Source organism: Brachyhypopomus gauderio, chromosome 19 (assembly GCF_052324685.1).
Source record: "Brachyhypopomus gauderio isolate BG-103 chromosome 19, BGAUD_0.2, whole genome shotgun sequence".
Taxonomy (NCBI): domain Eukaryota; kingdom Metazoa; phylum Chordata; class Actinopteri; order Gymnotiformes; family Hypopomidae; genus Brachyhypopomus; species Brachyhypopomus gauderio.
This window is the reverse complement of record NC_135229.1, coordinates 9,562,313-9,579,870: the sequence shown is the minus strand read 5'-3', so window position 1 is coordinate 9,579,870 and position 17,558 is coordinate 9,562,313. Positions and strand designations below refer to the sequence as shown.

General features: G+C 46.8%; 2 protein-coding genes across 4 annotated transcripts in view; one reads left to right on the top strand and one right to left on the bottom strand.

Annotated features, from left to right (window-relative positions):
• Window positions 1-668: 668 nt before the first annotated feature.
• On the top strand, window positions 669-9,632 carry bace2 (beta-secretase 2). 2 transcript variants are annotated; one of them, XM_076981657.1, is made up of 9 exons: window positions 669-1,173; window positions 3,398-3,486; window positions 3,778-3,994; window positions 4,275-4,406; window positions 5,076-5,210; window positions 5,732-5,833; window positions 6,031-6,180; window positions 8,460-8,628; window positions 8,767-9,632. In XM_076981657.1, the coding sequence occupies exons 1-9, from the start codon at window positions 898-900 to the stop codon at window positions 9,009-9,011; spliced, it is 1,515 nt and encodes a 504-aa protein (XP_076837772.1). In that variant the 5' UTR covers window positions 669-897; the 3' UTR covers window positions 9,012-9,632. The 2 variants fall into 2 exon arrangements, with proteins under 2 accessions (XP_076837772.1, XP_076837773.1); XM_076981658.1 differs by lacking the exon at window positions 669-1,173 and adding an exon at window positions 2,617-3,029 and having other exon boundaries at window positions 8,767-9,631.
• A 1,047-nt stretch (window positions 9,633-10,679) lies between these two features.
• The window catches only part of atm (ATM serine/threonine kinase), a 36,982-nt gene continuing 30,103 nt past the window's right edge, over window positions 10,680-17,558 (bottom strand). The window contains exons 52-62 of one of the 2 annotated variants that reach the window (XM_076980934.1): window positions 17,217-17,355; window positions 17,005-17,087; window positions 16,283-16,423; window positions 15,995-16,111; window positions 15,723-15,872; window positions 15,414-15,579; window positions 15,097-15,183; window positions 14,423-14,537; window positions 14,265-14,328; window positions 14,022-14,146; window positions 10,680-11,610 (exon numbers count right to left, since the gene is read on the bottom strand). In XM_076980934.1, coding sequence (XP_076837049.1) covers window positions 11,430-11,610; window positions 14,022-14,146; window positions 14,265-14,328; window positions 14,423-14,537; window positions 15,097-15,183; window positions 15,414-15,579; window positions 15,723-15,872; window positions 15,995-16,111; window positions 16,283-16,423; window positions 17,005-17,087; window positions 17,217-17,355 — 1,368 coding nt within the window. In that variant the 3' untranslated portion in view covers window positions 10,680-11,429. Of the gene's footprint in view, window positions 11,611-14,021; window positions 14,147-14,264; window positions 14,329-14,422; window positions 14,538-15,096; window positions 15,184-15,413; window positions 15,580-15,722; window positions 15,873-15,994; window positions 16,112-16,282; window positions 16,424-17,004; window positions 17,088-17,205; window positions 17,356-17,558 lie in introns of those variants that run through there. The other variant, XM_076980935.1, reaches the window with a different exon arrangement.

Genomic DNA, 17,558 nt, shown 5'->3' with positions numbered 1-17,558 from the left:
GTACACACATAAACAAACAATCTTTACAATCTAATCCTCAACATGACAAAACTGGTCAATAACTGCATGTCTTGCGAAATGTGGCACCACAGGCCCGTATGTGGAGATACTGGGGTGTTGGGGTTCGTTTCAGGGCGATGTGTTCTAAAATCCAGGCCACATGTGAATTCCTGTTTAATCATTACTTATATATTGTGGTTATATAATAAGCAGGTCTACTGTATTGGTCACTGCTCGCAGTATTTGTCTTTGACCATCAGTATAGGGGATGTCCAGTGTTGACATAGCAAGCGGCAGAGAGAAACTTGTCCAACTTTCTCCTGACACGTTAGACCAGTTTAGATACGTATGAGAGTAGCTGTTCGAATAACCTATAACCTACTGAAGATGTGTAGTCTAATTAAAATACAATGGACAAAATTTTCAAATCAGTTGTAAAATAACATTACCAAACATGGTTTTAGAATTTAAATTAAGAATTTATTTCTCAACATTTTGTAGTGATCAACATTTTAATTCTGATCAGCCGAACAATGTCGGATTATTTTGATTCGTTATAGAAAATAATCTTACTGCTAATTCCAAGTGGAAACGGAGTGACACTTGTTCACCTGAGAACACTCCAGGGTTCCTTCATAATAAAGTCCTGAATGTCTGATCATCGTCATATCCGTCAAATGGGCTTTCAGGAAGTTATAAAGTAGAAATCTTGGAGTTTCGTCGCACAGCCACTTTTGGATCGCGGATTACGAGTACATAACTCCGTCAGAGGATCTTAATCTGACGTCTCAAAATGAGCAAGTCAAACATGACAGAACTGGACTCTTTGACCCAAGACTGATTCTTCTAGCAGGCTCCTTCCAGGCTGAGTTATATCCGTGCACAGAGACGGACGAGATGGTGTTTCTCCAGGGACTGATGTTTGTCCTGTGTTTTTGGACCTCGCACTCCCTTTACAGAATCCCTCTCAAGATGTTTGTTGAGAAGTTTAACTCCTCGGCGGAGTTGGATCTTAGCCCGCCCAAGCCCACCGACGGTACCGCTGGAAACGGACTTTCCCTGGCATCGGATCCAGCAGGAATTGTCAACTTCTTGGACATGGTTAATAATTTAAAGGGGGATTCTGGTAGAGGTTATTATATAGAGATGACTATCGGCACGCCGGGTCAAACGGTATGTGAGTGTGTTTATAACTTTATTCAGCCTCTTCTGGACTGTTTTATTAGTCAAACTGTAAAGTTTTATATGCAGTTCAAAAGCAACGTGTACTTCTCACCACACAAACGTTGTGGTTCGTCTTTGGGTAACGCGGTTGTGTAAATGTTGGATTATTTAAGGTAACGTGGTTTTGTAGGAGTTCTGGTGTAAACTAATTGTTCCTGATGCTGCTGGGGTCAAGCGGTGTGAATCTGGACAGTCTGATCTTGCGAGGGCAGCATGTGATGCGAGCTGCTTGGTGCATTCCTTCGGGCAGCTGCAGCGAGACCAAGAACTTCCTTGATAAGTCTGGAGTGGGAGTGTGAGACCGCAGCTCACATGAGCGCACATGATGCTGTGGGCCCGGGGGCGCGCGGCCTGGCCAGCTGACCGGGATTACCGAGCGTGCGCGCGCGCGCGACTGTGGCTCGCGGCCCTTTCTATAGCTGCCCCGATGCAGGATTGGGTCCTGCGATTTGCGTTTTAATGTAGATGCAATCACGTAACGATCTGAAGATCGGGCAGTGCGTGTGCTGATCTGCGTGAGATGTTCATTATTCTAACCCGCCCCTTCCCTTATCTCCTCCTATATGGCCAAGAGACTTGTGCTCGAAAGCGGAGCCCAAATTCTCACTGGGTGTGTAATTAATGGTACTTGTGTTAATTGATGCAGGGTTTTTTTTTATTTTTTTTAAACGAGACACTAATTGTAGAGTCTGTCGAGGTCCGTGGAGGCGTCGCCTTGAGTGGCTCACATCTGCTAATTGCTACAAACAGGTAGCAGATGTGATCGCAGCGTCAGAGTGGCTGCCAATTAAACCAAGGCGTCTCAATGAGTGCCAATTAGCCCGCTGCGAGCAACGGAGGGGACAGCGCGCGCTAGGTTGGAAAACACAGAGAGAGAGCGCGCGCGCGGTGTGTACGAGTCTCGTGCGGTGGACGCGCGTGCTCGCGGCTTAACCGTTTTGATCAAATTCTCGCTTAAGTAAAGCTGGGCGTACACTGTGCGATCTTTGGCCCATTTTCAGCCGATTTTTCACTCGTGCGACTATTTTTGCGATCGGGCCGAGTTTCGGCTCAATCGCGTGTCGTGCATCGTATAGTTTACACAGGTAAACGAGGAGCGATTCACACCTCACGACCAACTCCCGATCAGAAATCGCAGCGTCGCAAGAATATCAAACATGTTTGAAATTCAAATCGCTCCTCGTGAGATCGCATGAGAGCGTCGGGTCGTATAGTGTGAGTATATGAATCGTGAGCTGTGAACTTTTAAACTCTGCGATTTAGTCGTACAGTTTGAGCTGGAGCTGAGTACACGATTTAAAATATCGTACAGTGTACGCCCAGCTTTACAATTAAGCGAGGGGTCTTCATATCTATGAAAGTAACGGCTCATTTTTTGAGAAATGAGTGGTGAGGACGAGCCACAGAAACGTGACTTAGTCGTTTCACCTCCTACCAAATTAAAGTAGCCTACTGCTCAAATAAAACCTGAGCGTTTGTCTCTCTACCCAAACTTTCACTAAACAAATAAACCATTTACAGTGCTGCACCCTAAGAGCTTCAGATGATTTGAGATGGTGTTAGTGGTAGTCACTACGTTCATTACGATGGAGTTAACGGTGAAGAATGTGTGTAAAGGCCCGTCTGCCCACACAGCGTGATGGCGTGTTGGCTCATTAGCTCTCCCTGGCCGAGCCAGTGCTCAGACAACATTATTACGACTGCTGTAGAGTACAGCTGCCAAACGGGAGCATATGTGGAGGGAAGAGGGAAACTGAGCCGTGCCAGCGACAGAATCCCTGAATGGGACTGACGGAAGCTTAATGGTGGGTTCTCAGAAGCTGAACAGGTTTTTCTGCATTTGGGAGGGTGGGGGTGTGTGTGGTAGCTGCTGTTCTCTGGGCTGGAGTGAGGCCCTCGGTTTCTGAAGCTCCATTAAGCCCATCAGCCTCTCTTGTATGTGAAGTCTTCAGAAGGGAAGTCCCAGTTAATTAAACCTCAGTGTTGGGGCTGTTGAGGAAATGTTCTTCGCCCTCTTGTGATCTTTCTCTTCACCTCAGAACTTTGCAGATGGTCTGAGCCTCTGAGCAAGGCAGGCTGTGTGATTCCTCAGACCAGGGACACTAATCAACCCAGAGCAGGGACACTAATCAACTTGGGATCGGTGACCCTGCTGGTGCTTCTGTGCTTTCAGATGAACATCCTGGTGGACACGGGGAGCAGTAACTTTGCAGTTGCTGCAGCTCCACACCCCTACATCGCCACGTTCTTCAACCGTGCCAAGTAAGAGATGTTCTTCCTCTCATCCTCCACTCAACAGTTTACCCTAAATATCTGCACTAAATATCACGGGGAGTTCTCAGGGACTCTGGCTAAGAGCTTCTACCAAATGTCAAACGTAACTGACCTAAGTAGCAAACTTAACATTAACATAGAGAGAGTGAACAGAAAGGGAGCTCACAAGCTAAATGAACTGCAGTTATGTGAACCTCCCATACGAGGTGTGTGTTTGGGGAGAAACTTAAGGTTTTATTTCAGCACTTGGAACGAGTTCTCATTTAATCTGCCCGTCAGATCGAGCACCTACCAGAGCAGTGACAGCACCGTGGCAGTCAAGTACACCCAGGGGGACTGGCAGGGGGATCTGGGCACAGATGTGATCACCCTCCCTGAGGGCCCCAACACCACCATCACGATCAACATTGCTGCCATCTTGACCTCCGATGGCTTCTTCCTGCCTGGGATCAACTGGCAGGGCATCCTTGGGTTGGCGTACCCCCTACTGGCTCGGGTGAGAAGTGTGTGTGGGCGCGTGGACTGAAGATGTAAATATGTGGTTGTGCGATAAATGTAATGCTACATGTTACTACCAACACAGCTGGGATGTGTTGTGCCACATTTGTTAATTGACATGTGAAGTAAACCTAAGTGTGTATATGTAATTTATTATTAAACACATTTCACACACTTTCTATCTAAACATAGTTAACAGTAGATTTGTGTGTGTGTGTGTGTGTGTGTGTGTGTGTGTGTGTGTGTGTGTGATGGACGTACTGCTGTTCCTTTCCTAGCCGGACCCGTCTGTGGAGCCCTTTTTCAACTCCGTGGTACAGCAGACGGGCCTTCCAGATGTGTTCTCTCTCCAGATGTGTGGAGCAGGACTTCCTGCCCGCGCTGGAGCTGATTCTGCTGGTGGCAGCTTGGTGAGCGCTCACTCTTCGCTCTAATGCTCTATATTCCCGGGAACTTTTTTTTTTTAATGCTGATACTGGAACAGCTTCAGTTTGCACGGTCCCAACATGAAACGTACAAGACCAGCCTTCAGCTGACCTCGGATCAGCTCTGTTCCTGGCGGTTTCTTAACGCGGGGCTTGAATGCCGTTGAGACCAGAGTACGGCGCCAGATTGGTGGACCGGCAGCAGCCGCTCTGTGCCACCCAATCGGATCAAAGCCCTCGGGACGTGCGCCATCTGCCAGCTGGGAGAAGAAAGCGGAGAGTCCCCATGCTGCGTCCTGAAGGCACGGCCAGTTGGTGCGAGACTAATTAAGCTAAAGAGAGCAGAGAGCAATGAGAGCACAGCTGCACCTGCTAGCAGTGGGCGGGGCTTTCAGTAGGAAGTCCTGGAGGGGGTGTGGCTATTGGCTGTTGATACTGGACTGTTCCTCAGCAGTGATTTCTCATCTGCTCACTTTTCTCTATAAAGCAACTGTTCCTTTCATAGGTATTGTGAGAGGACCCTGTGCTTAATTGTTATATAAGCAAGAACTATGTGTTTTAGTGAGATCTAGTTTGGGATTAAAGCTTTGACATGGTCCTGTATGATTGTAAACAGGAAACCGTCATGGCATCATCTGAGTTTATGTGTTTCAGATTATGGGGGGGGCTGAGCCCACGCTGTACCGGGGACCAGTGTGGTACACGCCGGTCCTCCATGAGTGGTATTACCAAGTGGAGGTCTTGAAACTTGATGTTGACGACCAGAGTTTAAACCTGGACTGCAGAGAGGTACCGCGCTCTGCTTACATTAGATACTGTACCGTCCATCTTTCAACATCACCATAATCAACATCCTTCCTGTCATGCAGAGATGTGCTGGTAGTGTTTTACAGCAGGTTCCATTAGTTCCTGTGTACACACACACACACACACACACACACACACACACACACACACGGCGAGTGTGGAAATGAGAGAGAAGAGGGAAGCGTGTTATTTGACCTTGTAAAAGCTTGCATGCATTCTCTCAGTCCCAATAAAAGGCCAAGATCAAGCCTTTATAGATGGGGAGGGGAAACACTGTTGGGTGGATGTGAGCACATGCTAATTCTGTTTACAAACGCCAGAGCACCGAGACTGCTACTACAGCCTGTGTGCTGTAGGCCTTGACTAGCTCATGCATGCTCATGCACACTCTAGTGAGATAGTACCAAAGTAAGAGATGTAGATATATCCAACATCTTAGTGAAGTATAGTTATAATATACACACACACATAAATACCTCACTATGATTGTACTCTCCCCCCAGTACAACTCTGATAAAGCCATTGTGGACAGTGGGACGACCCTACTGAGGTTGCCGACGACCGTGTTCAGTGCTCTGGTGGAGGCCATTGCTCAGTCAGCCCTGGTACCGCCGTCTTTTATCTTTTAACAAGTTCACATGATTGAAAATCAACTGTGCTGAAATTCTGTAAATGCTGTTTGTGTGTGATTTAAAATAAGAAAACCCTCTCGTAATGACATGGTTCATGATCGGCACTTGGCAAGTGTGGTGTGGTCATTGGAGCAGGAACCTGTGGTCCATCTTGTGCTCTTCTCCACCAGGTCCCCGATTTCTCCTCTGGCTTCTTCTCTGGGACCAAGCTGGCCTGCTGGGTGCGAGGAGAGTCTCCCTGGAGGCTGTTCCCCAAACTCTCGCTCTACCTCAGGGCCACGAACGCCAGCGAGTCCTTCCGCCTCACCCTTCTTCCCCAGGTCAGAGTCCTGCCATGCCTCCCAACATTGTTAACTAAAGGATGGTTAAGAGACCAGAAGTCAGAGTAGATGTGATCCAGGCCTCACCTATGAACCCTGCCACGCAATCTCCTCCGAGAGTCTTTTAAGACAGGGGGTGGCAATGTCTTGTACTGGAATTCCAGAGTCCAGCAAGATTTTGATTTGTTCTGCGCACACACGCCTGCAAAACCTGGCAAAACCTAGACTGATTGGTTGAATCACGCCTGATTCAACTCATTCATCAATTGCCAAGTTTAGTAGGTATGTGGGATCACTAAACTCTGCTGGACTCGGGGGCCCTCCAGGGCCGGACTCTGATGCCCCTGCTTTGAGTGCCGGTGCTGTGCGGCTGGTAGATGACCAGGGTGGGCAACTGAAAAGTCCATTCGGCTGTAAAAGGCAGTAACGGACCCCCAGGGAAACTTCTGGGATTGGAGAAACCAATCAGCCGAGATTCAGCCCAGACATTCAAAGCTTATTTTCAGAATGAAAAGCTACAGCGTCCCGGCCAGGAAGCCATCACCACCGTGTCTTGGCAGGGATCGGGCGTGGACCGGTGCCAGCTGACTCTGCCAATGACGAAGATGGCATCACGCTATTGAGCACCGCAAAAGGCTGCCACGAGCCGTTGGACTATGATTTTATTGTCATCGCCGCACCTGCTGCTGTGTAAAACACGCTGGACATCACAGACCAGTAGGCCTGTCTTCAGTCAAACATTTGCATCCAGAGACGGGTGAGATCTGTGATTATTGAGGCCGTGTGTCCTGGCTTCATCCCGGTGTTGGTGACTCACTCCCATGTTTGTTTAGTTGACTGCATGGAGTCATAATGAGGTCGAGTTGTTGTCTTTTCAATGAGCCATAACCGGACTCTCCTATTGCACTGAATTTCCTCACTAATGTATTACTAATGTCAACATTGGACACCCTTACGTATGATAACAGTACAGGAGACTAGTGCTAGCGGCAGTACACACCTGGTGGCCTTGTTGTCTGATAAATGATCAGATCTGTCTGATCTAATAACTCAAGATGAGACAAGGTCATTGATTACTGGAGGTGGTGTGCTGGTTGGCGGGAGACGAGTGTACCTGTAAGTCCGTCACTAACTTGTTTACTTTTTTGGAAAGCTTTTTGTTGTTTGCACTCCTCCTAGAAGACTCACGACACCGATCTACGAATAGATCAGATCGTCATGGGAAATATTTGATTTCACTAGGACGCACAAACTGAATCACCGTTGACGCCATACACTCGGGTTAGCAAATTCAGATCAGTCTCAAGGCTGAGATAGTGTAATGAGCTCTCATTGAAAGTGTTGTATGCTGGTTATACTTAAGAGACATGCATAGCTACATAACTAATATAGCTAGGTTAGCTAACAAGTCACCTGTGATAGTTATACTGTTGAATATGTTTGAATCATATCCTAGATAGAAAATGTTAGAATGCTGTTTTAAGAACTATATACTATATATTTAAGAACTCTAATATAGTCAGTGTCTTGAAGGGAAAAAAATGTGGGGGTAGTTTTGTGTGACCATGTTTTACATTGAGTAAACTCAAGATGGCCAGCCAAGCAACGGCTACAATTTCCAGCGTGACTTCACCAGCAGCCATGTTGGTACAGCGTGTAGACAGAATCGGATAAGCGAGTCGGTAAAACCTGTCTACCTGGTAGTGAAGTAAGATACTGGCTAAAGCTGAGAAAAGAGAAGGAATTTGTTTTTCCTCATGCTTTATTATGCAGAAATATTTAACTATTACATAATGGCTGACTTATTTTTAAAACATCTATGCACATTCAAACATTTGTTTTGCATTCCTATACACATCAGTCTAGCTGAATTTTCATAAACATGTTTTGCACGTTTTCCCCTGAAAAAGACACCCTCTCGCATACCTTTAATTATACAGTCATCCTGATTATGTAGAGATGTTAGTTTTGTCTATTTTAAGAAATCGTCCCATGTATTTGACAAGTTCATTGCCTTGTTTACATTTTCCTTATTGAACCTAGAGGGGAGATCAAGACTGAAGTGGCATTAGCTGTAATGTTGAGAACCCTAAATCTAAAGAAGGGTGTCCGTGTGTCCACTGCTGAATCAGGATCCCGTGACTTACAAACCCTGCACTTCCTTCCCAGTGGGGCTTGTCGGACCTTTTACCTGATGGACAGCCAACATGGCTCCCTCACTGTATAGAACTCCACACTCATATTGTGGTTTAAAAAGAGCATCTGCTCTGTCTCTGCAGCTGTACATCCAGCCCGTGACTGACGTAGAGGGTGTGCTGGACTGCTTCCGTTTTGGAATCTCCTCCTCTACTAACGGACTGGTGATGGGTGCCACCCTCATGGAGGGCTTCTACGTCATCTTTGACCGTCTGAACTCCAGGCTGGGTTTCGCCGTGAGCAGCTGTGCTGGTACGTAGATACGAAGCGACGTGTGCTGATGTTTCTGCTGCTAACATACCAGCACTTTGAATTAAATGAAAGCAATCGAATTGTATGGTTTGCCATAAGTAAACTTGCCTTGATGGTGACCCGGCGTGTCTGTGGCAGAAATCGACGGCGTTGTGGTGGCGGAGATCTCGGGCCCGTTTGCGGTGGACGGTGTAGCCTCGAGCTGCGCAAGCGGACTCCCTCAGCAGGAGCCGCTCATGTGGGTGGTGGCCTACACCCTGATGGCCCTGTGCGCCCTGGTCTTACTCATCCTCCTGCTGCTGCTCCTGGTGCCCTGTAGTAGGCACCATCGAGACGGAGAGATCACAGACGAGTCCTCACTGGTACGCCATCGCATCAAATGATGGTGAGTCACCAGGCCAGCCCCAACAGACCCGAGCAGCCCCTGGACTGGGGACCTGGGCACACGGCACTGCTTTGACTGATCAGGGTGGGAATCTTTGTTTTTTGTTTTTTTTTTTACTAGATTAAACTCTGAAGACGCTCTGAAGAATCACTGCCACTTGCTCATTCTACATGGGTGTAAAAAATATGTAATTGGAACAAAGAACAACTTATAAACTATTATTCCCTTTGAAATTTTACTGAAAGGCACCTCAGTGCTGGAGTTTTTAGAGAGTCATCTGAAATGCACAGTGATAACAGGTTACTCGCAGCTTGGACTATCTGAAATATTTGTTGACTGAATATTTTTTCTTTCCTGTGGCAATAGTTTGACTATTTGTATGTTTGAACCTCTCTCCGGTGTTGAATGTAGGTTGGAATAGACTGAATGTTTGTTCTTTTAGCACAGGTGGTCCAGTCTGTCTCTTGATTTTATGTGATGCTGGGGTGGGGGTAATTGATGACTGCTAATTATTTTGTATCATAAAGATACATGATTCTTTTTGATTGTATATAACTATAAAGGCACCCCAGTAATTAAACATGTAAGTACAATAAATAAATGAAGAATTACAATAAAAATCTTTACGTTTTCCTTCAAATGGTTTGACTTGTTAGACTTGAGTACTTGACACTATTATCAATTAGCAGCCATATTCTACAGTTTGAGTTTATTCGATGAAAACGATGGCCTTTGTTTCACAGCCACCTGCTGGCGTTTTGTGGTATTACTCCTCAAAGGAAAGTTATTACAGCAAGCATTACATTCATATGTTTAAATATTTGTCAATGTCTAATGCTATCCCCGTCTTCTGGGAGGACTGTTTGTGTAGGTCTGCTTTTGTCACACCTTGTCCAAAACAGGAAGTACACAGGAAGTAGTCATCGACACCTGGGCGGTTTTGCTATCACAGGTTATGGTCCCAAGCAGCTACAGCACCCACCTACTGTACACAGTTTTATTTGCCACAAAGTTTTTTTAATGGAATGTTTTAATATACATTTAGCTTAAATGAATGACTTTCACCTTCAGTCACCATCATAAGTACTTCATGTCAAACTCTGACTGTTTAACACCTTCCCTCTGAGCAGTGCTGCTACCTGATCACATCAGTACACGACTGTCAATGTCAACCCTGAGGGCAAAGTTAAGCTCTAAATCTGTTCTGCCTGGATTGTCGGAGCATTAGAACAGATGTGGTTTGGTGTAAGGACTCGAATTGTGCTTCTGTTGACTCATAAGATTGTTTAATTGGAATAACCTCTGACCCACCTCAAGTGTACACACACCTGGTGCAGAGACGGGGCGGAGTGTGTTAGCGCCACTTGAGGCAAGTAAAACATTAGCCTCAGTGAGACTGACGACAAAGATTAATACTTTTATTTGGCTTTTGAGGGAGAAAATGGCTCAAACATACTACTAGTATCACACTGATATTACCTTAACATTACCTTGACCTCACCTTGGTGTGACTGAGAAACCTAAATCTCTATGATTTAAAACTTGATATCTATGAAGCTGGAGAGGATTATGAAGTTAGATGGGGAAAACACCTACACACGTCTTCTGTTTGAGGATGTTATATTGGTATATTCGTACGAGGGAGAGTAAGCCACACTGCACAACAAACTGCATTATATTTTATTGAATTACATATTTGTGTGCATTGTGTCCAAAAATACTTTTTTGAACTCCTCTTTGAGGAGTTTGTAGTAGACTAGTACACTACTGAAGCACTAGATTTGCATACAAACGCTTATTCAAACATTAATTGCACAGCAAGACTGCACAAATCGGACAACCTTGATCACATCTGACACTCCCTGCGCATGTGAGTACTTATTCCATTCCTGACAGGTACAGTGATGGTGAATACTGTGGCCTACTGTGTCTGGCAGGTACAGTGATGATGAAGCCTTGATTACCGAAGACATTTCATTACTTAAGCTTCTTATTTGCATCACAGTAATGGGCGATTGATCTCCTGGCAACTATGTAAACACATGAAAATGATCAGAAATTGTATAAAAACTTTTTTTTTGTCATAACCTGATCAGAAATACAGGTATACAATCAAATAACGCAAAATAAAGCAACGTGGAAGAGGAGTCAAGGTGACCCCTGGCCTTTGGGCACACTCCTAACCTCTAACCCTTTGGGCACACTCCTAACCTCTAACCCTTTGGGCACACTCCTAACCTCTAACCCTTTGGGCACACTCTGTGTTCAGTTACATCCAATTGCTGAAGGATATTAAAGTGTAGCTGTGACAGTATCAAAGATCAAGTTACAGTTTCTAAAGACACAGCCAGTACTGGCCAAGTTATTCCTACAGGTCATTCTCTCCTGTTTCTTCAGTACTGTGTGTGTGCGTGTTTCAGACCCAGGCTTGCCAGCCATGGAAGAGGCGACTGAGGTTTTTGGGGTCCATGGCCTGCTGGATGAGGAGGTTGACCTGTCCATCCACACTGAGCACCGCCCCCTCCTCCACCCCCTTCAGCTTCTCCTGCAGGCGCAGCAGGACTCGCTCCGCCACCTTGTTGAAGCTCTGACTGTCCCTGCCAATACACCACAACACAGTTAACACAGCACTACACACACTCCTAATACACCACAACACAGTTAACGCAGCACTACACACACTCCTAATACACCACAACACAGTTAACGCAGCACTACACACACTCCTAATACACCACAACACAGTTAACACAGCACTACACACACTCCTAATACACCACAACACCGTTAACACAGCACTACACACACTCCTAATACACCACAACAGTTAACACAGCACTACACACACTCCTAATACACCACAACACCATTAACACAGCACTACACACACTCCTAATACACCACAACAGTTAACACAGCACTACACACACTCCTAATACACCACAACACAGTTAACACAGCACTACACACACTCCTAATACACCACAACACAGTTAACACAGCACTACACACACTCCTAATACACCACAACACAGTTAACACAGCACTACACACACTCCTAATACACCACAACACAGTTAACACAGCACTACACACACTCCTAATACACCACAACACCGTTAACACAGCACTACACACACTCCTAATACACCACAACACAGTTAACACAGCACTACACACACTCCTAATACACCACAACACCGTTAACACAGCACTACACACACTCCTAATACACCACAACACCGTTAACACAGCACTACACACACTCCTAATACACCACAACACCGTTAACACAGCACTACACACACTCCTAATACACCACAACACCGTTAACACAGCACTACACACACTCCTAATACACCACAACACCGTTAACACAGCACTACACACACTCCTAATACACCACAACACCGTTAACACAGCACTACACACACTCCTAATACACCACAACACCGTTAACACAGCACTACACACACTCCTAATACACCACAACACAGTTAACACAGCACTACACACACTCCTAATACACCACAACACAGTTAACACAGCACTACACACACTCCTAATACACCACAACACAGTTAACACAGCACTACACACACTCCTAATACACCACAACACAGTTAACACAGCACTACACACACTCCTAATACACCACAACACAGTTAACACAGCACTACACACACTCCTAATACACCACAACACCGTTAACACAGCACTACACACACTCCTAATACACCACAACACAGTTAACACAGCACTACACACACTCCTAATACACCACAACACCGTTAACACAGCACTACACACACTCCTAATACACCACAACACCGTTAACACAGCACTACACACACTCCTAATACACCACAACACCGTTAACACAGCACTACACACACTGCTAATACACCACAACACAGTTAACACAGCACTACACACACTCCTAATACACCACAACACAGTTAACACAGCACTACACACACTCCCAATACACCACAACACAGTTAACACAGCACTACACACACTCCCAATACACCACAACACAGTTAACACAGCACTACACACACTCCTAATACACCACAACACCGTTAACACAGCACTACACACACTCCTAATACACCACAACACCGTTAACACAGCACTACACACACTCCTAATACACCACAACACCGTTAACACAGCACTACACACACTCCTAATACACCACAACACAGTTAACACAGCACTACACACACTCCTAATACACCACAACACAGTTAACACAGCACTACACACACTCCTAATACACCACAACACCGTTAACACAGCACTACACACACTCCTAATACACCACAACACCGTTAACACAGCACTACACACACTCCTAATACACCACAACACAGTTAACACAGCACTACACACACTCCTAATACACCACAACACAGTTAACACAGCACTACACACACTCCTAATACACCACAACACAGTTAACACAGCACTACAGACACTCCTAATACACCACAACACAGTTAACACAGCACTACACACACTCCTAATACACCACAACACAGTTAACACAGCACTACACACACTCCTAATACACCACAACACAGTTAACACAGCACTACACACACTCCTAATACACCACAACACCGTTAACACAGCACTACACACACTCCTAATACATCACAACACAGTTAACACAGCACTACACACACTCCTAATACACCACAACACAGTTAACACAGCACTACACACACTCCTAATACACCACAACACAGTTAACACAGCACTACACACACACTGCCAAAACACATGTATGTGGGGCTGAGGGTGTGTGTGTGCCTACCCTGCTCTGTGCTCCTGTGTGGAGTTGAGAGAGAGAGAGTGTGTGTGTGTGTGTCTAACCCTGTTCTGTGCTCCAGTGTGGGGTTGAGTGTGTGTGTGTGTGTGTGTGTGTGTGTCTAACCCTGTTCTGTGCTCCAGTGTGGGGTTGAGTGTGTGTGTGTGTGTGTGTGTGTGTGTGTCTAACCCTGTTCTATGCTCCAGTGTGGGGTTGAGTGTGGCATTCAGCTCAGCCTGCTCATCCTGCTGTTGTAGGTAGAAGGCCTTCAGGGGGTTCATCGTCCAATCAAACAACGGATCATACAACAGCACCTAGAAGTTAAACACACACACACACACACACACACACACACACACACACACACACCATTAAGAGCAGACCAACTGTGCCAATTGCTTCATTACCTCAGTGATATTAATGGCTCTCTACCTCCACTATGGTTAATAGAACTTCTTGAGAATTCCTCATGACCTCCATGGTCTTCTCACAGCACCTTGGTCAACCAAACAGGATAAAAGTCAGTAAGCATTAGGTACCACTCATACACCGCAAGCATCACTAACAGAGCCGTAGTGAGGGGAGCAGACCTCCTGAAGACGCCCTCCACCCCGCTGATGCCCATTCCGTCCACAATGTCCCGTGACAACCTGAAGGGCACCGTCTCCGGGGTGGGGAGGATCCGGCCCTGCTCGAATGCCACGCCTGGAGAAGGAAACGCATGACTGAAACTGCAGAAGGAAAACTGGAGAAGAACTCACTTGATCTCACCCAGGTCAATCTGTCTCACTTGATCTCACCCAGGTCAAACTGTCTCACTTGATCTCACCCAGGTCAAACTGTCTCACTTGATCTCACCCAGGTCAAACTGTCTCACTTGATCTCACTGAGGTCAATCTAACTCACTTGATCTCACCCAGGTCAATCTGTCTCACTTGATCTCTCCCAGGCTGAACCGTCTCACTTGATCTCACCCAGGTCAATCTGTCTCACTTGATCTCACCCAGGTCAAACTGTCTCACTTGATCTCACTGAGGTCAATCTAACTCACTTGATCTCACCCAGGTCAATCTGTCTCACTTGATCTCACCCAGGTCAAACTGTCTCACTTGATCTCACTGAGGTCAATCTAACTCACTTGATCTCACCCAGGTCAATCTGTCTCACTTGATCTCTCCCAGGCTGAACCGTCTCACATGATCTCACCCAGATTGAACCGTCTCACATGATCTCACCCAAGCTGAACCGTCTCACATGATCTCACCCAGGTCGATGTGTACCAGCTCTGCCGTCCGCTCATCTATCAGAATGTTCTGAATGTGCCGATCGCCCAGTCCAACAATGTAGCCAACTGTGAGAAACACCACCACAAGGAATAAAGGAACAGTGAATGCTCAAAGGAATGAGAGCTCATATGGTGCTCATACTGGGCTCATAGATTGTCTCACTGTAGAAGTGAGAACATTTCAGCTGGTCGTCATCATTTACCAAGGAAGTATTACTGTACCAGACTTTCCAGTAAGACTGAACGGTTTATTGTTTATTCAGAGACTCGTGCTAAGTCGAATCCAGTGTTTGTACCAATGGAGGACGTTGCTACGCTGCGTGTGTAGGCCAGACGCTTCTCCATCCACACGGCCGCATCACGGAACCTCTCCATGCAGAAGTAGCGGAACACGGGGTGGAAGTTCTGACACACCTCGCTGAAGACCCGCAGTTTGGCTTCAGGATCCAGATTCTGAGTCTCCTATAAGACAACCAAGTCAGTCACCCAGCGTAGTCACATAGTCACACAGCTGTCACTCAGAAGTCACCCAGCGCAGTCACACATCAGTCTTGCAGCACAGTCAACCGCTTATCATTCAGCAAAAAAATCGCTAGTCAGCATACCATCATTTTCTTTCGACAAGCCATGCTGGCCCAGTCTTGGGGCCGGAAACGCTTGTGCGCCCCCTTCTGGGGGTCAATCAGGAACTCGCCGATGGGCATGGTGCCAGAACACCACTCCAGCACACCGCTGCGCTGGGAGAAGGGGACCACCTGGCCGGGACACAACCACACACAACCGGAACCTTCACCCCTAGCGTTTTACCATGTAGCACATCCGCCTGCCAGTTTACCCACGTAAGTCCTGCTGAACTAGCTGGGAGGCGGAGCTTCACCTTGTAGCGGCGGATGTTGAGTTTCCTCTTGCGCGTCTCACCGTTGCGCTGCAGAAGGGAGGAGCACATGTGGAAGACCTGCTGCATGACGGCATCCTGCCTGAGGTCGTCCTGCCCCTGCGCAGCCAGGCACAGCCAATCAGCACACAGCATCAGCTAGGAACACAGCTGACCCCAGAACCAAGATGATCCAAACTCGTATGGAACACACCTGCCTTTAATTACCATTTAATGAGTATGTAACAAAAACAATGAGACATTAACAGTAAACATGCTCAGCCCCCCCACCTTGACCAGCTGTCTCCTGCTCCTGCCATCCGAGCCCACACAGTCAATGATCTTGGGCAGGTTGACGCCTCCGGCCAAGTGAAAGTGGGGACTGAAACACTTGATGGTGATGAGGTCCTCGTACTTCCCTGATGGATCCACCTGGATTATTGTTAAGACATCCATGTCAGTTATCTGATGAGGGAAATGCATATGGAGCAACACCAACACCAGGGAGTACAGGCATTGAAGCTCTGAATGACAACACAGTTAAACACACTCAGCTCCGTCACAGTTAAACACAGTCTGCTCCATCACAGTTAAACATAGTCTGCTCCGTCAGTTAAACATAGTCTGCTCCGTCAGTTAAACATAGTCTGCTCCGTCACAGTTAAACACAGTCTGCTCCGTCACAGTTAAACACAGTCTGCTCCGTCACAGTTAAACACCGTCTGCTCCGTCCCAGTTAAACACGGTCTGCTCCGTCATAAACACGGTCTGCTCTGTCACAGTTAAACACAGTCTGCTAAGTCCCAGTTAAACACGGTCTGCTCTGTCACAGTTAAACACAGTCAGCTCCATCACAGTTAAACACAGTCTGCTCTGTCACAGTTAAACAGTCTGCTCCGTCACAGTTAAACACGGTCAGCTCCATCACAGTTAAACATGGTCAGCTCCATCACAGTTAAACACAGTCAGCTCCATCATAGCTCCATCTCCAGTAAAATAGACTCCTTCTTTACCCTGACATCCATAGTGGGGATAGTCACATCTTCCAGGTCTTTGATCTGCATGATGGGCTGATCAGCAGGAATGGGTATTGCTTCTGCACACACACACACACACACACACACACACACACACACACACACACACACGGTTAATGCTCTATTGAGACACAGCTCCATTAATCCCACTCGGCGACAGTGTTTGGGGGGCAGCACCGGTGTCTCACTCTTCTCTGTTTTGTGGCGGCTGGCGTCCATGTAGGCCAGAGAGATGTAGGCGTTGCACAGGGTCTCCATGCCCCGGATCATGGATGCCTTCTCCTGACGAACCCTGTTGATGATCGTCAATGCCACCTCCGCTCTCTCCTACAGAGTGACGACATTCACCACACAGCTGACATTTAAACACACACACTGGGCCACGGCCAACCTGAACTCACCACACCCTGCAAGTCTACTGTGAAGTGTCAGGTGCACCACGTGTGTAGTGTCAGGTGGCATGTCGGGTGTACCACGCGTGTAGTGTCAGGTGGCGTGTCGGGTGTACCACGCGTGTAGTGTCAGGTGGC